The sequence below is a fragment of the Silurus aristotelis genome (genome assembly GCF_946808225.1).
Source record: "Silurus aristotelis genome assembly, chromosome: 1".
In the NCBI taxonomy this organism is placed as follows: domain Eukaryota; kingdom Metazoa; phylum Chordata; class Actinopteri; order Siluriformes; family Siluridae; genus Silurus; species Silurus aristotelis.
In genome coordinates, this window is record NC_139574.1 from 25,059,507 (window position 1) to 25,083,184 (window position 23,678).

General features: G+C 38.1%; 1 protein-coding gene across 31 annotated transcripts in view; it reads right to left on the reverse strand.

Annotated features, from left to right (window-relative positions):
* Positions 1-23,678, reverse strand: part of ptk2ab (protein tyrosine kinase 2ab) — a 64,203-nt gene extending 40,525 nt beyond the window's left edge. For 5 of the 31 annotated variants that reach the window (XM_083552348.1, XM_083552346.1, XM_083552347.1 and 2 more), the window contains exons 1-3: positions 23,248-23,678; positions 9,578-9,604; positions 800-1,029 (exon numbers count right to left, since the gene is read on the reverse strand). In XM_083552348.1, the coding sequence (XP_083408474.1) occupies positions 800-997 (198 nt within the window). In that variant the 5' untranslated portion in view covers positions 998-1,029; positions 9,578-9,604; positions 23,248-23,678. Of the gene's footprint in view, positions 1-799; positions 1,030-2,928; positions 3,208-7,431; positions 9,605-21,075; positions 21,232-23,247 lie in introns of those variants that run through there. The other 26 variants (XM_083552331.1, XM_083552356.1, XM_083552339.1 and 23 more) reach the window with 16 other exon arrangements.

Below are 23,678 nucleotides of genomic sequence, written 5' to 3' on the forward strand. Positions count from 1 at the left end.
TATACCTATATGTACCATTGCAATATTGTATATTCCACCCATATTTATTACGTATATACTACATCATACATACATTCATACTTGTACATATCCATATCATGCACAGTTATACTGCATATTACTATATATATCCTTAATTATATATACCATATTGTCAGGGATCCACCTGCCACGCCCCCCCTCGTTAGCTGTCACGCTGCCTCGTCTGCCACTCCCGGCATTATCAGGTGTCTCTCGTTAACGAATCCCCTGTATAAGCCTCCATTCCCATCTTACTTGTGTTCGACCTACTCAATGGCTACGGACACCGACCTAACCCGAGACTGCCAGCATTCCCCGCTGGTTCCGTGGATCACTCACTCCCATGGATTACTATCCTTCCGAGGTTCACTTTCGTTTCCTAGGATTACTCGTTCCGTGGATCATACCGGTTTTGAGGATTATACGGACTTCACTGACTCTGTGTTGTGCTCTGTTTTCCGAAATAAACATGATAGAGTTACTTCCGCGTCTGAATTATGGTCCGCGCCCTGACACATATATTATTACACTCTGCACCTTCTGTACATTATTCACTCTCACCCCTGTACATATGGACCACATACTCTTATTTATCATACTGTTATTTATTGTAAATAGGCCTCTTAAGCACTTTTGGTTAGATGGTAACTGCATTTCATTGCCTCTGTACATGTACCTTGCACAATGACAATAAAGTCGAATGGAATCTAATCTTAACTAATCGATTACGATTGAATGATTGAACTATTATTATTCATGAGCTACACAATGTACACACCTTGACGTCAGTGGAATCTCCGTGCCTGATGTTGCTGGCCCATGTCGAAGGTTCACTGCTGTTCTCAAAATAGTGGAAGACTTTGAGCACACGCTCCAGCGTCCCGGCCGGCCGCTCCATGCCTCCACTGAAGCGTGCTTTCACCCCCTGATTTAGGCCATGGTTATTTACATTAGGGTCCGGGTATCCTGTTGCCATGCCGTTGGGAGATGCTAGGTGTCTGTCATATTCTGAAAGGAAAGACATGAGAGAGAGAGAGAGAGAGAGAGAGAGAGAGAGAGAGAGAGAGAGAGAGAGAGAGAGAGAGAGAAAGAAAGAAAGAAAGAAAGAAAGAAAGAAAGAAAGAAAGAAAGAAAGAAAGAAAGAAAGAAAGAAAGAAAGAAAGAAAGAAAAAAAATGATGACAGTTGTGGTGATTTTCATTTCCAATATGGTACAGACTGTTACAACACTGCTGCTGCAATACTCTGCACCGCTTTAACAACCACTTTGACGTTCGTTTCTTTTCAATAATGGCGAGAATCGGTGAATCCTGAGGCAGAACAAATAAAACTTTCACAACTGTCACAGAACCTCAAGGTTACATCAATCATCATCAATCATCAGTTAAAAAGAGTTGACCCTATAACAGTTAATGATCAGCACTGATTTCGAAGAGAGTTCTGATTAGACAGTATGAGGACTGGCCCAAATCAGAGCTGGCTGTTGAAGGAGCTCAGAAAGAAAGAAAGGAAACGTGCCAAGACAGCAGCACTCCATCATAGCAGGACAGGTGTGTGGCCCTGAGACATGACTGGAGTACAAATGCTGCTAACGTCCATTAAACACGCAATTGACGATTACAGTTTAAAAAGCTTGAAGAATTTTCATTAGAAATTCATCATTTTTTTAAAAACTTTGAATTCAAAAGACATTTTGTGTGGCATTTCAGTGAAAAGTTAAAAAGCTCTATGACTCAAATAAAGAGTCAAAATATGATTTTATACATTGAAATATAAGCAGGTTCTACCTAGGGACCCTGAAAATGTGGCAAGGCAACAACACCTGCTGTGCCACCTAAAAAATGTCAGCCATTTAAAAACAAAAAGGAATTAAATATATAATGTAAGCTGACCAAAAATCACAGTATAAAACTTTATTTGTTTATGAATTTTTTATTAATATTGTTTTTATTTTGTTTAATTATAAATTGCTGTATTATTCAAATTATATATTATGAGTGAACCAGCAGTTGAACTGAAACACTTAAAATGAAAGCTTCGACTCTCTTGGCGGTAAAACTGAGAAGTGTTTGCTTTATTGTCTGGAGTTAGCAAAAGAAGCAGAAGAAAAAGAAGAAGAAAGCGTTTTGAGACTTGGCGCATCAGTAAAACAAATATTTGGTGATTAAAAATTGTTTTATGCTGGAGTACATTTTTTAAAATATCTTAATAAAGAAAGGACGTCGTGAATAAATTACATGATTAAATTATGGACGTTATAACGAATTAGCATTAATACAATATATATATGTGTGTGTGTGTGTGTGTGTGTGTGTGTGTGTGTGTGTGTGTGTGTGTGTGTATAAGTGTCTTTGAATGCATCACATTTTCCCTTCACTTGAACTAGGAGACCAACACCTGCCAATGCCCCTGTGCACAAAGCCAGCTCCCTGAACACATGGTGGATTGGGTTGGAGTGGAAGATCTTCAGTGGCCTGCTGCAGAGCTCTGACCTCAACCCTATTGAACACTTTTGCGATGAATTGGAATGCTGACTGCACCCCAGGCATCAATGCATCATCTTACATCAATACCTGACTTTACTAACAATCTTGTAGCTGAATGAGTACAAATCTCTTCAACCACACTTCAAGATTTAGTGGAACATCTTCCCAGGAAAGTGGAGGTTATGATAATAGCAAATAGGGACTTAATCTGGAAAATGTGGACGGGGATGTTTAAAAAGCACATACCAATCTTATAGTCAGGCGTCCAAAAACTTTTTGTCCATTTAATATTTGCTATAAAACTGATTGTTTACTATCCACAACACAAACGAAGTATGAAGTAAAGCTTAAAGCCCCCCCCAAAAATTTTTTTATCTGAGAGCAGATTGTGTGTGTCTTCTAGCCTGCAGTCCTCTCCTTACCTTTTCTGCTGAAAGGCCAGCACGTACACGCCAGAGCTGCGTTGACCAGTGCAGGACAACAGCGATGTGAACACGCAAACACTCAGGCAAACTCCAAAATCCCAAAGTACACATGGACCTCACTGCACACACAAACACTAGTAGCAGCGCAAGTTAATTTTAAACTAGTTTCTCCTAAAGTAATCCTCTGCCTCTCAAACACAAACACACACACACACACACACAAACACACATTTCTAGTCCAACACTTTTTGAAACCCACAGGCAAACATTTCCGTATTTCCTTTACTGTGACGTCACATCCTGCTTATCACAATGCACTTTGGCAGAGTGAAGCTCCAGTGAATCACTATGGATATCCAGTTCCTGTCTCTTTATATCCCCACAGACACAGGGAGCACACACTCCCCTTCCTGAGCAGCATTTAGCTTTAAGTAGCTGGACATACTGCAAAGTCAGTACCTGTATAGAACTCGACAACTATTTTACCAGCAGTCTTTCCTTAGCAAGAAAGTTATCTACATATGCACTGAAATCACTACAGTCAAACTAGGATTATTTCACTCACATCTTCATAACCTTTTAGCTTGAATATGAACAGCCTGAATTTATTTTCTTTTGCGCACTACACGTGCTTCCACTTGTATATACTTTGTTATATTTATATATACTGAATATATCAAAGTAACCATCAGAACCAGAATCAGCTTTTTTGGCCGAGTATGTGTGATCATAAAATACATTTATTTCCAATGTTGAGCAAACCAGCAGTGTGCATTTACACATACAGGAACTATGCAGCTCTGCTGGACTGAACAAGACAAAGACTAATATAAACGTGACTGCAGATACCACATGACGGTCAACAATGCAAACACACCTAAGAGCTGCACACAGCAGTTCAGTGCAGAGCATTCACCCATGCACAAGCCTACAATGCGGACAGATCACAATAAAATGGCAGAAACACAATACCACACAAACATAAACCAATACACAACCGACATGGAAAAGCATACAAAGAATCAACAATCTGCAAAAAGTCTAATTTATTGCCATTGCACTCTTTCCAGTTTAACCAGTAGATTAATAATGGAGTAATTCCGTTGTAACCGTTGACATTAACCATGGCTCCGGCTTCAGTCTGCTTCAGAGATTATTGACAGAATCCTGCTCCCTGTCAGACTCTGTTCGATGCTCGGCCAGCAGCCGTCAATATGCCTGAGTCACGATGCCGAGCGAATTTAGACCTTTCTTTCCTCCCCTTTCTTCAAAAGTTCTCTCGGGTACTCGGTGGATAAAAAATGGTATGTTTTGAGGCGCATTTACGTCTCCTAAGAGTACTGTTTTTCGAGTTGTGGAGCAGCTTCATAGCCATGACTCAAGACATATTACCTCCAATACCTTAGCACTTGACAGAATCATGTTAGCACTGCTATTCCCCTACAGCGAAAAAGGTTTCTGAGGTGCAATCACCTCACAAAAAGGGAAGGGATAGAAAATGTTGCTAATATTCATAACCTGAGATTTCTCCTCCGTTGCTGTATAGAGACCTTGTCATGAAATGCTTGTATTTAAAAACAGGGCATTACACAGGGGTAATTGCACTTGTAATGAAACCAGTTGCTATGGTTATCTTTTTTAATTTCAATGATACCACATTTCACCTTATGCATCAGTCAACACCAAGCGACCACCAAGTCAGAATCACTGCTGTACTAAAAACAGTAGAATCATTTCTTATTGGTGGTGGCCTTCCTCAGAACAAACGCTCAGCATTTGCTTCTCTGGTATATCCTGCCTCCAGTTTCCTTCCCCACACAAGCTTGCAGTACACCCGTTTAAACATTATGGCATGAAAGAATAACTGACAGACATTATGCACTCACTGATAAGTGAAGGATCTTCATGCTGAGTGGACATCCAACTCAACCAGAATAGCTCCAGGCTTACGAATCACACGCAGCTCGTGGATAAATGAAGTAGAATGTTTTGCTTTAGTAAGCCTGTTTAGTTTGGCTGGTTATTAGATGTTTTCCCCATGAACTGCTTCAAAACTCTACCAGTGCTTCTTTCACTATGTAGTTACAGAAAAGGGGAGAAACTGGAACCTTCTCCTTTTCACCACTAAGAAATGTCTGTGCCTCCAGCATGAATGAGGGCATTAAGGAACTGGGGAACTAGCATTTTCCTTTTTTTTTACTCTCAATGACTGTCAATCAGCCCAGGATCCACCCCCTATCTCCGCCGCAGTCTACGAGCGTTGGTGCCTTGACAGAAAAGTGCATAATCTCAGGTTTCCACATTAAGAAGTGCTCTGAAGTTGGGATTTCCTGCAGTAGTTGTTCTGAGCCTTTTGCTTCTCCACTTTTTCACTAATTACAGTGTTACTCTAACCTATACCTGGCCTTATCAAACGGCAGAAGAGTAGACAGATCTGGAGCCATCTGTGTGTTTCATGTATGTGTTTCGAAAAAAGGTCATCCAAGAATGTCTCCTAATTCACACTTCTAATGAGAACTCAAAACAAGACAAAAACGCAATTACTTTGCTAACGGAGTTTTACTCTTTTTCTTTTTTGTCTCTGAACGCTGCACAGAAACAGAAACGCACACACAATACACACAAAAATTGGAGGGGAAAGTAAAAACTGTGTTATTGTGAGTACAGTGTGCACTGATCGTGCCAACACTACAGAAAAGACATTTGAACTCTGTTGACCTGCAGTATTTGCATTAGCTTCAGTGTGTCAGTTTGCATATTTGGTCACGTGAGCTTATAAAGAACCCATGCAAACAGTCAAGAAATTAGATATTTATCACATTTACCTGTTGTGGAGTTATAGCAGTTTATCAGTGTCATGGTAATAGCAGTTTGGAGATCAAACATAAGAAAATTATCGGCTGTAGAAGTCATTACAGGTCGACTCTTGTCCAGCTCAGCCTGCTTGTTTTGAGTAGGGTTTAGACCAGAACCCTTGTCCAGGTTACCTGCAGCTGTGGGTTTGGCCACTCAGTGTGAAGTACTCACTGAGGACTGCTGCTCAGCAGCCAAAGAGACATTGCTAAACACAGCTGCAACTGTTCTGCAAATGGTAAATAGTAAATGACACTAGAACATTTGGTGCACTACAGCTAGAGTAATAATCATCCTGCAACAGCTACTAGACATCAGAAATAATTTATTATTCCCTTTAAAATATTTCTACAATGTTTAAAAAATACTAATTTCAAGCTTGTAATACTATATTATTAATGTTCTAGTGACATACATTTCCAGAAAAAAAGCATCTGCTAATATAATTTTCTCTCTGCCAATACAATACGAAAAATATGAAGCTCTCAACATTTATATTTTGCCTATGAATGATGAATAAAAACCTCGAAACACAAACATTTTGCTAGCGTTTACTTTAGTTGCCTTGTATGTGTTGCTGGCCAAATGACTGGTGAGTGCTCATGTGGATCACCCCAGGTTTTCACCTACTTTTGATAACTAGCTGATTGACCTTGCCATGTTCCATGAGGGGGAACCTCCTAAAAGCATTCCTTGTTGTGCCCTAGATGCCCTTCAGCGCCAAAGCAGATGGCAGAAATTCTATCATCCAAACAACTATTCACCTGCCAAGGTAAGAAGTCACAAGGACTAAACCGAGCCTGGCCACACTTGCGAGACCTGCACCTACAGGCCTGCCAAATACCCTGACTACCCATGTCATACCCAGGTACTACTGACAATAACAGTTACACTAAATACTGTCACAGAGTCACTCACAAACTTTGTTGAAAGTCTGAACAGCCCGTCAAAAACCTATAACACAGCTATGCTGAATAAACTCTGATATCAAACAAGTGAAATCAAACACTGAGAACAAAAAAATCCCTCCAACCGTACTCTGGCCATTTATAACTGGCAACCATCAAATACTCATCAGTGAGCTAATAACCTACATTCATCTCTAAAATATCTCTCGCACACATCGCTACTGAAGTAATGAAGCTGATCCATGAAAGGCTACTGATAAATCTCCGAGATGAGCTCAGCCTCTCTCGGCTCATTACACACATAGTTTAATGAGGTCAAGCAGCCACTATGTATGACACACCACACATTGCATACCTACATGGTGTTGCATGCTCAATCAGTTCACTTATTAGTCCTGTGCATCATCTTATAGCACTAAGTGCAACAAACTACATTAACCTACATCGCTAAATGAGTGTGGTCCGTTTTTCAAAAACACCCATGATCGAGAATCAGGCCACCTTCTTCCGCCCCAAAAGCAGAAATTCAAGATTATATGTATTTCTGAGTGACTGTAAAATCTTATGAAAATGTGCTTAGTTTTATCTTTTAAACACAAAAACATTAAAACGTGATACACTAAAATCTCAAACGAATCACAGCCACACGCTTAAACCAGCTGCATGACACTCGAGCACATCTCAGAGTAAGAAAGTGTGCTTCCTACAGCTAGAGCACTACTGTATGTAGGTGACATACTTGGCAGAGGAGATGTGTAGGAGTAGACGCAGGCTCTGCGAACCCAGCACAGGGGGAAGGGGCTGCATCCACTGCTCTCCATACGCTCGCCTCTTCCTCCTGCTCCTCCGCCTGGTTCTCTCTCCCAGGCCCAGCGGCTCTGCGGCTCCCCCTCGCACACATGGGGAGCGGGGGGCCGCCCGGGCCCGCCTCGGCCCTCTATGACCTCTGTGCTGCCAGCGGCACGCTGGGGAGAGCTGACCGCCGGTTAACCAAGTAGCCCTGATCGACGCCGGTGCACAAAATTTTCGGCAGGTGTAGCGAGATGGGGATGACCGACAGAGAAATCAATACTGCTAGAAGAACCTAAACTGAGTCATCTATATAACTATGTGCATCCTGAACCGGTAAATACAGCACAGCTTTATGGAGAAATCCAAAAACAGACAAGTGATACTTTCAAAACTAATTCGTAATCTGGAACAGAAATCCTCAAGCGATGAAATGCAGGCTCCTGGAGGACACCTTCTACTGCCGTCCTTTCAGAGGTGATATCCAGAATAAAATAGGAAGCAACGCTGCAGTGTGTGCGTGTATATGTGTGGGTGTGTGTGTGTGTGTGTGTGTGTGTGTGTGTGTGTGTGTGTGTGTGTGTGTGTGTGTGTGTAAGCCGTGTGGGTGTGAGCATTTGTGCACGACTTGAAAAAAGGAAGAGCGAGGGATGGAGCCGGTGAGAAAGGGAGGGGTGGGGAGCGAGAGACAGACAGAATGGGTGAATCAAATCAGGGCAGCTGAGAAAAATGGGAGGAGTTTCCAGAGCATTATGCAAATTCTTTTGAACAAACTCTTTTAGCTAGCTCAATTCGATTGTTTCCAAAAATCACACCTAATGGCTACAGATCAGATTTGATGCATGCATTTGACTGCACATCAGCATTATGGCATCCAAGCAATGCACAGACATTTTACAAACAGCATCAGAAAATATGCAGAAAGTCTTAGCCATGACATTTTATTCTGTTTTTCTATGTTTATTATATACTATTATATACTATTTATCTGTCTGAAAAAAAAAAACATTTAAACAATTTATTTTGAATTTGAATATTGAATTTGAATATTTGAATTGTAACATTAATGCAATAATTCAAATATTTTCATATGTGATATGTTCCACATATCCATAAACCTTATGCCTCACTAAATGTTACTGCTCCCAGTAGCACGAGCAGCTACAGTGATTAATTCACTACTTAATCAATTAATTGTATAAATGTGTCTCTGAGTGAGAGACCCCCACAGGGTCTGTTTTTTGCATCCACTAATGAGCATTCTAAATGTCTTTTGCATTTATTTTACAGTTCCTATAATGCTGATGTTTTGTTTTTTTCCTGGTCCCGTGATTCACATAGGTTTAATTGAAAAACTGTAAAAACAAGTTGGCCGTTAAACAAGGTCAACTTGGAGCTAAAGTGCTCTGTCAATGGAGAGTTCGGGAACAGAAAGTTTTACGGCCACTATAAATACGCCTTTTTATTTATTTTTTACACATAATGTCCACCAAATAAGTAAAATGAATTTGAAACATAAATGAAAGCAACGCACCGCACTGACTAATGTGACACACGCAAGAAATAACACATGACAGCCTGTACTTCTCAATCAAAATAATGCATGCTGTGGCGGTGTGATATGGCCCAAGGTAATATTAATAGATTTGTATATAATGTGAGAACTGAGAATTCAATCACACTATGGTATTAAACTAATATACTAACCTGTTACATAAACAGAGCCTCTCTAATACTCATATTTGATTTTCTATCTTTTGTGACCTTGGTCTTAAAGCCTGTTCGCTGCAAGAGTAAAGGTTTGATCTCCATAATAGAGACCAGATAGTTTCATTTCCTGCTACTCTACCCTCCCACAGGAACTGCACTGGCTCAAATATCAGCCCGGAAAGCCATTACGTGCTCAATACTGGCCTTTATGGGCACGGTACAGCCTCACATGAAAAACTCCCTATGTCTGAAATGCCCCCTCCTCCTTTCCCCATATGGAATCTGTGTGTACACATTCGGTCAAAGCAGCAAAGTTAAAAGCCATGAATGCAATTATGGATATGTGATTGCTTTCAAATATCTGATGTATAGTGGTATTTGCTTACCTCCGTAGTATGAAATCCTTGCAATATCTGTAACAAAAAAAGAGAGAGAACATAAAAAACTAGTCACACACCAGTCTTTAAAACACCAAGACGACAGAGCATCCTTTTAAGGCAGTGAGTGTGTACTGAAAGAAGTGATAGAACACAGACCGGCCATGTGTTTGAGAAAAGAGAGCCCTCTAGCTGTGCGATCAGAGCTGTAGTGCTCATAGAGCATCATTACAGTAGTATTGACTACTTCAGTGCAGCAGATTCATTCATAACACCTTATGACCTTCTAAACAGATTTCAGCTGCTCTTTCAGGAGGTGGGCTTAAATACACTATATGGACCAAAGTTTGTGGACACCCCACCATTAAACTTGTATACCCTTTTTGAACATCCCATTCCACATCAGTCCCCATTTGCTCTCTTAATAACCTCCGCTCTTCTGCGATGTTCCGCAAGATTTTGGAGTGTGCTTGTGAGGATTTGTGATACTGACGTAGGGTAAGGTGGGGGCAGCGTTCCAATTAATCCCAAAGGTGTTCACTAGGGGTCAAGACAGTGCTCTACAGCAGGCCGATACGATTAGGACTTTATGGTAACATTCTGGGGAAGCACCACAAATGGCTGGAAAAGTCACATGTCCAAATATGTTTAGTCCAAATAGTGCATCTACTGAATAGTTTAACAAATGACCGCAAGTTGCTAACAATAGTATCACCTTTAATCTAGAACAAATCTACGCTTCGGAAAGAGAGCAAATATAATACAATTAAAAAACAAGACTTGTATACGTGACACACAAAATGACATATGAACTGGAGAGATGTATAATGAAGCATGACTGATTTCTTTCTTATTGTCAGATAAGTTTCACTTCAGTTTTATGATTAGTTACATTTAAGAAGCATCAAAAAGCATTTACTAAACACAATGTCACAGTTTACTATGAAACCTTTAGAATTCATTCAAGCTGCATTTTATTCGAAATTTCCAGTAGAATTTCTGATAAAAGGCTATAACGGTCACAAAACAGACACAACTAAGCGAACATGAGAGGAGCTGCGTGAAAGACAAAGAGCCTCTTTCCTGTTCATTATGTTTGACAGCAATTCAGTTCTGACCCACATAGACTACATGGTCATCTCACAGCTCATTCATATGCAAAAGAGACAGGCGGCTCTGGACTTCAGGGAACACTAGTGGTCCCTGAATGGTTGCGAGACTCTGCAAGACTGTCACTGTAGCGACCTCCTACAGTATATAGGTGAACACAAAAAACACCATAAACACTGCTATACAAATTCCTGTGTGATTTCATCAGCATCATGGGCCAACACTTTCCAAAGCTCTCTCTCTCTCTCTCTCTCTCTCTCTCTCTCTATATATATATATATATTATATATATATATATATATATATATATATATATATATATATATATATATATATATATATATATATACAAACACACACACACATATATTTGGGGTGTAATGGTACACGTATTCGTACCAAACTTTTTCGGTACAGGGCTTTTGATTTGGTACACATGTGTACTGAAATCAATCTTATTTATTTACAAAAAAAGTTCCCTCAAAAATAAATTAAGTTTGTCTAGTCTCTGCCTCGCACTTTCAGCGCTTTTTTTTATTTATTTACTACATTGGAAACCATACACAACAATGCCAGAGAAAAAAAAAAGAGAAACTAAAGTTAGCGCAGTGTCACTGTGCATCTGTTTTACCCAAATGGGGTCTAACAAATATTTAATAAAAAATATATATTTATTGAATTTTATTTAATCAATTTAATGTGTTAATTTAATCAATTACTCATTTGAATCAATACTATAAAAGTGTATTGAAATAATTTGATTTATTCTTTTTTTATTCTTATAAAATATTATAAAATATAATTTTGTGTTATTTAACCAAGCAGCCATTTTATACATTTTTTTTATATTGTTAACTGTTGATGTTTACAAATGTTAATAATAATAATAATAATAATAATCTGTGTAAAAAAAAAAAAAAAAAAAACAGTTTTGCAATTCTTCCCCTAACTGTAGCAAAATTTAACAAAAGTATATATATATATATATATATATATATATATATATATATATATATATATATATATATAATTATTATACGTTCTCAAGGGACAATACTATAGAAATCATACTTGGATATACTTTAGAGTTTAACAACGCTTCTACGAACTGTGTTCTGGTGGGAACTTTGGGTTTTTTTTGCTTTTCTTTCAATAAGAATGGTCTCGGATCTTCTCAGCAGCACTACGTAAGCCTTCTGTACTGCGCTGTCTAGAACTGTTTGGGATCGTTATGGCAGAATACATGGTCTGAAACTTTTCAAACTGATTTGCCTTTTATTATTATTTAATAGATGCCGTAATAACCTTCTGAACATTGTTTAGATCAACCGCAGTATCTCTTGATCATGCATCTGTGTGTTACTGAACTGTAACAACCTGAACTCAAACACACACTCAATACTCATTTCAATTCATACACATCCATGTCTTCAGCACCACCCATGTTACTTTATAATCATATTATACTGTTATTCTGTTTTGCACATAATTGTTTGTATGTTTACAAGTGCTTTTGTTTATGGTCCTCTTTTTCACATTGTGCTGTATAACATATACAGTAGGTTTACTGGCATTATGTGTTTTGTGTATCTGTCCTACACTGTCTGTCTTGTGTAGTTAAATAATATGCCTCGATGCTATTTTGTATTCGAATTACTCAAGTTACTCAAGGAATCGTTACAGCCCTAAGGCACGACACAATTTTCTTGTTAATCCTCACCAGAGCGTCACCACACATGCTGGACACCATCTGAGTTTATCTTAGTCTCATCAGACCACAGGACATGGTTCCAGTAATTCCTGTTTTTGGACACGATGTCTTCAGCAAACTGTTTGCAGTGCGCGGCGTACGGTCTGAGCACCGACAAGCGGACCTTCCGCTTCTGCAACCTCTAAAGCAATGCTGCAGCACTCATGTGTCTGTTTTTTGGAGCAGCTTCTGCACCTGACACACAGCACGAGGACTCAACTTCTTTGATGGACCCTTACGAGGGCTGTTCTGAGTGGAACTCGTCTTGGAAATCCTCTGTATGACCATGGCCACTGTACTGTAACTCAGTTTCAGAGTGTTACTGATCTTCTTATAGTCTAGGCCTCTTTGTGGAGAGCAACAATTCTAATTCTCAAATCCTCAGAGAGTCTTTGCCATGAGGTGCCATGTTGAACATCCAGTGGTCAGTATGTGAGAATTGTACTCAAAGCATCAAATTTTAACTGCTCTAATACAAGATACACACATGTGTATGGTCCTGTCAAGCAGACAGAAACATGAACATAAGGAGTAGGACATGTGACTTTGCATGGTTACATGACGTACAGCTGTTTTCACTTAGGGTGTACTTACTTGTGTTGCCAGCTATTGACAATTGACAATAATGGCTGTATGTTGAGTAATTTTCAGAGGACAGTAAATCTGTACTGTTATACAAGCTGCACATTGACGACTCTAAAATATATCCAAGTTTCATTTCTATAGTATTGTCCTTTGAGAAGATCTACTAAACTTTTTGCTGAAATGTGAGGGGTGTACTCACTTTTGTGAGATGAATTTATACTTACTGAATGAGACAGTGCGCTTCCATACCCAAATGCTACATCCATGTTCACAATACAGTGCAGAGCAACTATATTTCAGCAATCTATAAATAATGGACACTTTTCTGAAGGGAAAAAAAAAGATCTTTCTTTTTATTTGTTCCGTAATATTAATCGTGTGCATCTGTTGTTTTACCCAGTACAAGTTTTGGGCTTTAGGGTCATGAACAAGAGCTATCACACATAAGCTTGTTCTGATTGAACCTCATTTGCTTTATTACTGTTTAATAATAGACAAATTCGATTACCCACCAATATTCCTCATAAAAACGTCCAATGTGTCTAACTGTTCCACGGCTATAATAATCAGATCAATCAGTTTCCCTTTAGTTTGAACCCAGCTAAGACCAATCCAGGTGGATAAAAATACATATAAATACATACACTGATATATCAAATCAATTTAGAACGTTTATCAGGGCGACACTGGGCGTTACACAGTTCACTGACTTTTGCAATTCTACCAAAGGTTTAGTGAGGGTTTATTAGATGTTGTTTAAGGATGTAATTGAATACAAAGCTACTATTTACAACAGATAATATTCTAAGCTCAACTCTTTTTTGGGTCACCGCTTTGTATAATTACAAGGCCTGTCATATAGGGTCTCAGGGCCCCTGAATCTTGTGAGCGCAGAATGGATGTCAGATGTGAAGCTACAAAAAAAATCAAGAAAATCATTCATCGTTAGTAACATTTTCCGGGTTACACGGGTTTAAATAACGGTAGATTTTGAACACTTTAGGAAATAGAGCTCTGACCTCAACCTTTTTAGAAGAATGGACGTTATTATAACAACAAATGAGGAATACATTTGGTAAGAGATGTTCAAAAAAGCATGTGTAATCTCATGTGCATGGTGTATTTTCTAAAATTGGTAGAAAACATTGCTGCAGGTACAAACAAAAATAAAAACTAAATGGGTAAGATTTAAAAACACACCTTGCTGTCATGAATTATTACCTCAAGCGATGGAGCCGAGGTTGAGGCACTGGCACTATGCTGACAGAACTTACGTTTCTACCACTGCTTATTTTCCTTCTGTTTTCTAGAGAATGGAGGTAGGTGTCATATGTGACTGAAAGAAAAAAGAAAAAACCCATTCTAACATGAGGAAAAAAGAAGGACAGACTGTCTGTCTGTCACTACATGACTCATATGTTCAAACATTTATGAACTATTGCTTAATCAACACCTTTGTGCATGTCCTCTGTTTTACCACAGCGACACTGAAGGATATATTGCTGCACCCCCACACATTATTATAAGTTACTTCAAGCTCTAGTCTGAAATGTAAAATTCAATGTGGAGAGACATATTTATATTCTTCCTTTGGAAACCAGGAGAACAAAGTGGATTAAAAAATCTTGGACACTTAAAATGCACCCTAAAACAAATCCCAGGAACTTTTACATAGAGACACGCTGACCTTCATGAGTTTATGCGTGCAGAGTTGAACAGCATCCTTCTCTCTCACTGTGAATTGAGTGTAAGAGTGAATAGATGATAGGGTCTCATATCACACAATATCTAACTAAACTTCTCTACAGCAGCAAAAAGCAGCAACCTGACAGGGAGTATTGTCAAATCCTATCTACACTCCATCAACTTTTTTATTTATCAAATCACTTAGATGAATGTCTTGTACGTGGACACCTGAAAAACACACCCACATGTGCTTTCTAAACATCCCATATTTCAGCTGATCCTCATTTGCTGTTCTAAAAACCCCCACTCTTCTTTTCACTCGACTCTGGAACGTGGCTGTGGGGATTTTCCACTCACTTACAAAAGCATTAGTGAGTTCAGGCGTTCATGTTAGATGAGGCGGTTTAGTGTACAGTCGCTGTTCCAGTTTCTCCTGAATGGTGTTCGGTGAGGTCAAGATCAGGGCTCTACGCAGGATACTTAAGTTCTTCAAATCTAACACTGGAAATATGTTTTCGTGGATGCTAGTTGTAAATGTAACTTAACAGTACATAGATCATCATGAGGACAAAATTGTGGTAAAATGGGAACACAGGTATGAACAAACATTGTAAGAGTAGAGATTATAGGGAAAAATGACAAAATAAAGCTGTAGGGACCAATCATGAGAAATTCTGAGCCAATCATTAAGGCTGTATCTAAACTGTTGCTCAATTTATTGCATATTGCCATACTTTATACTTTTAGTCTGTTTTATTTACTTTGCATTTTTTTTTTTTTTTTTCATGTGCAACTGGAAGCTTCTGTCACCAAAACAAACTCCTTGTAAGTGCAAACATACTTAAATATGTACTTAAATAAAGCTCTTCCTGATTCTGATATTCTGATATTTACATTGTCTCTCTAATGTAGAAGTGCTTTGGACACAGCATAGAATATCATTCAATCTGAAAATAGGTCACATAAAAATTACTTTTACCACATAGAAAGTTCAGTATGAATATGTGTAACATTACACCACTTTATATATATATATATATATATATATATATATATATATATATATATATATATATATATATATATATTTATTTATATATATATATATATATATATATATATATATATATATATATATATATATATATATATTTATATTTATTTTATTATTATTATCATTTTTTTTTTTTTTTTATTATTATACTAAATTAACTAAATTGATTATATTCCAGATTCTTATATCTTCAGGACAAAACAAAATGTATGTGTATTTTTTTAAAGCATGGTTGTCAACATGCAATTACCATTAAAAACAATACAAATGTTGATTTACACAATTTACACCTTGAATACGCAAATGGTTGTTTTATTTTTGTTTGTTTTTTTTTTAATAGAAAGAAACAATCCAGCATGAGTAAACAGACACAAATGTCATAATCAAAGATACTTACACTCAATATGTGGCTTTTGCATTTATTTAAAGTACACTGTAATACATAAGTACCATGAATTATGGTTCTATGTAGTTATAATAAGCAAATGTAACCTTTTTTTTCCTGAATCAGATTAATGGGTAATCAAAAAAGTCATTATTTGCAGAGCTATTAAATATATTCATTTCATTTAAATTCGTTTTAGCATGTATATTTTTTTTAGCAAATATATAAATAAACAAATATAAAAGTCCTTTCTTTACTCGGATATTAAAAATAAATAAACTCCAGCGAAAAAACATCTTTTTAATTGACTAAATATTTGTTTGACACATTACAATATTTGCACACATCCGGCAATCAAAACCACAATTACTTTAAAACGTTTACAAGAATATTTTATCTTCATGTTCTATGATGAGTTTTGGGTTTCACAAATAATAATCATACATTTGCATAAAGCATATAGTATATATATATAATATTTGGGGTTTATATGGCTAGCTCGAAGGCAAGCCCAAATGAGGAATTGCCTCTGTGTTGTGCCTGCTGCTCTGTGTGAAAATTTTGAGAGCAGGTCTTTGACGATATTTCTTTTATAAAACTCCTGCCAATTCCAGTCTGACAGCTCGGAGTGTGAATCCCTATTACAGGATTGTCAGGGTGACTCACAGAAGCTCAGAAATGTCATGTCTTCTCCCCTGACTCAATAGCTTGAGTCTGTTTGGCTTTAAACAAATGAATTGGCCTGGTTCCTCTGTATCTCACTGATAGACGAAGAGAGAACAGGTAATAAATGAACACTTGAGAAATCTAACAAGTGAAAGCAAGTCAGCGTATGTCTCAATAGCCAGCAGCCGACTCAGTCAGTAGTAATAGTATGGAATGTGGGCAGATTCCTCTATAATGACGTCAGAGTAATATTTTTTTAAAATACATTGACCTGTATAGGTGTAAAGTGGAGAATACGCAGCATCTAAGGTGATCCTAATTCTGGTTCAGGCACAATACATTACAAATTGCATGTTTTAATGCAATTTCAACGTAAGTCTATTATCTTCCACTATCACATACAGGTGAGCATGGTTATGTTTGGGCACGTCACCCAGATAAAATAAAAAAAGACTCAAAAGCTGGAACGTACACTGAGAATACACCCGTCTGACGTGTCTCATTGATTAACCCCCGGCATATTTTATAAGCCAATGCTTCAGAAATCTCTGAATGAATAAATGCGAATTAAATATTCATTGCATTAGTGTTTGACTGAGATATGAGAAGAAGATGTGGCACTGTGTTAATCAGATCAAAGATCGGATTTGGAACTGTGCAACGCATAATGCTTAACGCTGAGGTCACCGTATCCTGCCTCATCATTCCTTTAACCTTGCTACTACTGGGCTTGGACAAAAACGTGACAAGCGCCCACATGGCATTTTTATCAAGGCGTGTGATTTCAAACTAAACAAACAAACAAACAAACAAACAAACAAACAGAATCATCCATTTAAAAAAAAAAAAAAAAAACTACAATGCTGCCATAAGACCAAACTTCTGGCTGAAGCTTTCCATCCAGAATTCTTCCAGAGAATAAATTATATACCTAATACACACTATATTAAGAAAAACTTCCAACACTGTGAAGTACAATTTTACAATGCACTGTATGGACAAAGGTTTGTGGACACTGTACTATAAAATTTGTGTGATTTCTGAACATCCGATTGCACATTTATTCCCCATTTACAGTAAAAACCGAAGATTATATTACAAGAATGGATCTTATACACCTTATCTATAATTAGAGAAATAAGGATCCAACTATTCAGGCAGTCATTGTTTAATTCAGAAAAGGCAAAGGTTCAGTTCAAATATTCTGTCAGTTCCAAATCTATAATTATAAGCATAAGGATGATAAAACAAATATTCTCCCTTAACTGCACAGTCAAATCAGCAGTGTTAATCAAGCAGAGTTATTCTATATTTACTCTTAAATTATATATATATATATATATATATATATATATATATATATATATATATATATATATATATATATATATATATATGATTAAAAACTCTAAAAACTTAAAAAAATACTCAATTTAACTCACAGCAGCTTCTTAAACCATAGCTAAAAACTATTTTGAACCACCGCAATCAGGTCTCTAATATACACAAGACACTAGTGTGAAGCCTTCTGTTATATTATGCACTGATTTGTCTGACACCTTGTGTAGTACCGCTGTGTGATGGGGAAAACTACACCTACAAATCAAATACCAATCCGCTTGTCTGACATACTTCCAATTTTGTACTGTAGAACCCCCTACGTATATAATCATAATCATAAAACCAAAATGCCTGCAACTTTTACAGTTCTGTTTAAAAAAAAAAAAAAAGCTCATTGAACACATGTTGGACAAATCAATAGCACAGGTCAGAGATTGGGAATTCATTTCCAACACCACCAATACTCTGCTTGTTGCAGTCAATGCTCATATATCATATATACACTGCTGATTACTGACATGTGAACCTCTGCTCAATTAAAAAAAACATCAGGGAACCGACCCCAGCCATTCGGGTTGCACAAGTCAGTGCACTCTTAGTGCCAGTCCCAAGCCCGGATAAATGGGGAGGGTTGCGTTAGGAAGGGCATCCAGAGTAAAAACGTGTGAAAAATCGAACATGCGGATCATGAATACGGATGATCCGCTGTGGCGACCCCTAATGGGAGAAGCCGAATGAACGTTTTATTGACTTTAATCATGGGAGAAAACCCATTGGGGTTTGAGCATATCAGAAACTGCTGATCTCCTAGGCTTCTCCTGCACAACAGTTTACAGAGGTTATGCACAATGATTGCACAAGAAGGCTACAGTAATTCAATGAACTACTCTTTGCAACCATGAGCAGAAAAGCATCTCTAAATAAACTGAACTGATTTACTGATTTTTGATAGACAGCTAGTTTGTGTTTTATTACGTTGACAAAAAAAAAAGGAAGATGCTAGCCAGCCTTGAAAACCTGATATTAGGATTGAACACAAGACCCATGAGTATTGCATTAACAACATTTTTTTTTATAGAATCATAATTCATTTCCATGGTATTGCAATGTTATGACATGGCTGTTTGAGACATGAGACCAGGCAGCACACTGGAGCATTCTCTTGAGTAAAGTAGGAAATAATTAAAACACATCTATACCAAATACCTGCTTTATGTACCAGTGTTCCCCACAAGTCTAGACATTCACACAAGTCCTACACCACTAGGAAATCACCAGAAGGTAATGTTTCTGCAACTAAATGACAATTCTCCTACACTGATTCCTACATCGTGACAATATCCGTAACATAAGGGATCCCATTTCAAAACAAAGTTTGTTTCAAATTAAATTGAAATAGAATAAATAAATAAACACTGCATGACATTATTGTGAGCTTTAGCCAAGTTATACAACACGGTAATAGTAGAAATGTACGGTAATCACTGCTCTGTTGGTAATTTTGCTCAAAATGATAAAGCTTGCTGCTAGCATAGGTGTTCTCTTCTGACGAGAAAAACATTTCTTATGCTGCAGTCGCACTACGGGATTTTACCCTTTATAATGCTTATAATTATAGAGCCAGGTGTGTGCCACTCTGGCCAGATGTGTGAACGCACTCCTAATTTTCAACACAATTTCAGTCAGTTGGTTGGGGTTAGAATTATTTTTAATTTAATTTATTTTTATTTTTAACTATGGACTATAGACATCATTGTCTGACAACGTTCACCAGTGACTCACTAATGAATGAACAGATCCTCTTAGCCAGCAAACGAAATAGAGAACAAACATGCACTAGTGGCAGTAATGAAGCTGCTTAATAGAAGAAAACTGGGATGAGTGTGTGTGTGTGAAGAAACATGGTGAAGAAACATGGTGGAGTAAAAAGTGTACTTTAATTCTTGAAGCCTTGAACCCACTGGACAAAAAAGTCTGCTAGCACAGGAGATGCAAGTCACAAGCTTGGAAGCAAGTCCGCTAATTGCTAGAATAATTATGTGTTTTTCTGCTAACTGGTTAGATTTTGGTGTCAATTTGGATTTGGAACCGGAATCGGGATTAGCGTTAATGAATACAGACATAAAAAATCCATGAACTCAATACAGATTGCCCTAAAACACACACACACACACACACACACACACACACACACACACACACACACACACATCATGCCTAATGTATGCTAAGAATTGACACATCTGACAATTTCGTTATTTAAAAAGCAGATATTATTGTCACATTAAATCCAAAGTTCATGCGTGTTTAAACTTCAACAGTAAAACTATAACGAGTTTTTTTTCTAACATACACTACTGCTCACTGTTGTATCTTGACCATATAATACACAGTTATAGATGGATCTATATATAATCTGCTGTTACACAGATTAGGATGAGTTTCTCTACACCACTCATTAGAGATACATTTATAAAGATAAATTGAGCGAATGAAAAATGTGTATCCTTAATCTTCTCCCTTCTCTAAAGCTGGTGTTCAATGTACAATACAGCTGAATTGAACTAAAGCCTGTATTTAATCTGTACATCTGTATACATACAGTATCTTCAATGCTGTATGTGCACTGTTGGACTTTTCAGACCTATAGCCTGAAGCAGATCAGCGGTAAGGGACTTCTCCTGGAATCCATCACGTTCAGCCGGAACCATGAGATATGCTACGCCTGGTCTTGTCTTGGTAGCGCTCAAAGCTGTGACCAGTTCAGTTTCTAAAACATTCCCGAGCCAATACGAGGAACAACAAAAATAAACCGAGTTAAAGACACCACCTTCCAAATCCTGCCCCTGAGGACATGTTAACTCCAGGTTTAACACATAACACATCCACACCAGCCACAGGTTTTACAAAATCCGCACGAAGGGACATACCTCCATTTGTACAGTTCAATAAACTCCAAAACTGCATGATGTTTTCCCATGTATCCAGCCGACAAAAGGACGCTTTCTCTACAGCGTGATGTGTTGTTTGCATTGTCTGTGGCCTGTTTGTGGCGTTACAGCATACCTAAGGCTTCCTGCTACACACACACACACACACACACACACACACCTATGGAGTTCCTTAAACCGGCACCTCCCACTCCCTCTTTTCCTCACACACACACACTCTCACCAGCTATAACTTGCCACAACGAGCACCTTGCATATCTATTTACTCGACCAAATGTGTTTCCACTCATGCCTACTGAAAGCATTCTGTTTAAACCGTTATTCCTCTTTAGGGGGAACAAACATAACATTTAACACAGGGGAACATATAAATCCGTTTACCCTAAAGCAGGTGATGAAATACTGTATGTATACTTATAGGTCGCCACATGAGCTTTTTACATGGAATTTTGATGTTATTTATTATGTGTGTGTGTGTGTGTGTGTGTGTGTGTGTGTGTGTGTGTGTGTGTGTGTGTGTGTGTGTGTGTGTGTGTGTGTGTGTGTGAGTAAGTAAACGAAAATTTAAAAAAAGGAAATATTGAAATAACGAATGACAGTAAGTCAATGAACACATTTAAGAACAAATTAATGTGTGTGAGTAAGTAAAAGAATGAGAGAATAAATGAGTGGGTGAGTGAGTGAGTGAGTGAGTGAGTGAGTGAGTGAGTGAGTGAGTGAGTGAGTGAGTGAGTGAGAAAGAATGAATGAATGAATGAATATTTGAGTAAAGGAATGAATAGATAGATGAGTGTGTGAGTGAATGGAAGAAAGAATAGGCAGATAAGTGTGAAAGTGAATGAAAGAATAGACGGATAAGTGTGTGTATAAATGAAAGAAATAAAGAATAGACGGATGAGTGTGTGTGTGAATGAAAGAGTGAAAGAATAGACGGATGAGTGTGTAAGTGATTGAAATAAAAAAAAAATAGACAGATAAGTGTATAAGTGAGTGAAAGAAAGAAAGAAAGGACTGATGAGTGTGTGAGTAAATGAAAGAAAGAAAAAAAATGGATGAGTGTGTGAGTGAGTGAAAGAAAGAAAGAATAGACAGATGAGTGTGTGAGTGAGTGAGTGAAAGAAATAAAGACTAGACGGATGAGTGTGTGAATGAATGAAAGAAAGAATAGACAGATAAGTATGTGAGTGAGTGAGTGAGTGATAGAAAGAAAGAAAGAAAGAAAGAAAGAAAGAAAGAAAGAAAGAAAGAAAGAAAGAAAGAATAGACGGATGAGTATGTGAGTGAGTGAGTGAGTGAGTGAGTGAGTGAGTGAGTAAAAGAAAGAAAGAAAGAAAGAAAGAAAGAAAGAAAGAAAGAAAGAAAGAAAGAATAGACGGATGAGTGTGTGAGTGAAAGAATAGACGGATGAGTGTGTGTGTGTGTGTGTGTGTGTGTGTGTGTGTGTGTGTGTGTGTGTGTGTGTGTGTGTGTAAGTGAGTGAAAGAATAGATGGATGAGTGTGTGTGTGTGTGTGTGTGTGTGTGTGTGTGTGTGTGTGTGTGTGTGTGTGTGTAAGTGAGTGAGTGAAAGAATAGATGGATGAGTGTGAGTGTGTGAAAAAAAGAAAGAAAGAAAGAAAGAAAGAAAGAAAGAAAGAAAGAAAGAAAGAAAGAAAGAAAGAATAGACAGATGAGTGTGTGAGTGAGTGAGTGAGTGAGTGAAAGAATAGACGGATGAGTGTGTGTGTGTGTGTGTGAGTAATCAGGTACACGAGTCTAATAAGTTTTGCTCAGTGTTGTTTGCTCCAATCTGCACTGCAGCGGTGTTTCCTCTCTGACAACAACCTCCTTAACTAAAACTGCTACACACAAACACGACCCTGAAAATGCGTTGATTATTAAATGCAGTAGTGAATATTTGTATTTTATTATGTGAGGTTCCCCTACTCTCATCCAAGACCACTCCGGATTAATTACACCGTAACATAGGATTTATTGAGCAATAAAAAACATATGGAAACAAAACGAATGTTTCTAAACGGTCAGTAATTGTTGTGAGCGAATTCTCCTTGTGTGCTAGTTCACTTGTTTGGCTCTGTCGATGCTAACAGGCTAACGCGTTCCCGCTGAGAGAAACAGAGAGCCGATTCCAGAGAATCCGCTCCGCTCTTACCGTCTCTTTTCCATCCGTTATCCGGGAAGCGACGTTATTATGGCGCTCGGGAAAATACACAGCGCGCTTCTCGGATCCGTGGGTTGTCCGTTAGCTCTACGGTGTGTGTGTTGTTTTTTGCGTAAAAAATCTCGCTGGGGTCCAGGGGGTGTGTGGGGTCTCTCCGGGTTTCCTCCACGCAGAAAACTCCTTCTCCTGTCCGCTGCAGCTCAGCCCCGCTGCATCCTCCTGAGCTGATGGAGCCAATATGGCTGACTGACCGACGCGGTGTGACCTCGTAGCCCACAGCCGGCTAACGGGACATGCCCAAGTGTGGACACAAAGCGCCCTGTTTTCTCCCCGTGTATATGTGTATTTTTCATTCTTCCAAAATATACCATTCAAACAGGACAGCCGGAGTACAGTCTGACCAGCATCGAGCAGTTTCACAG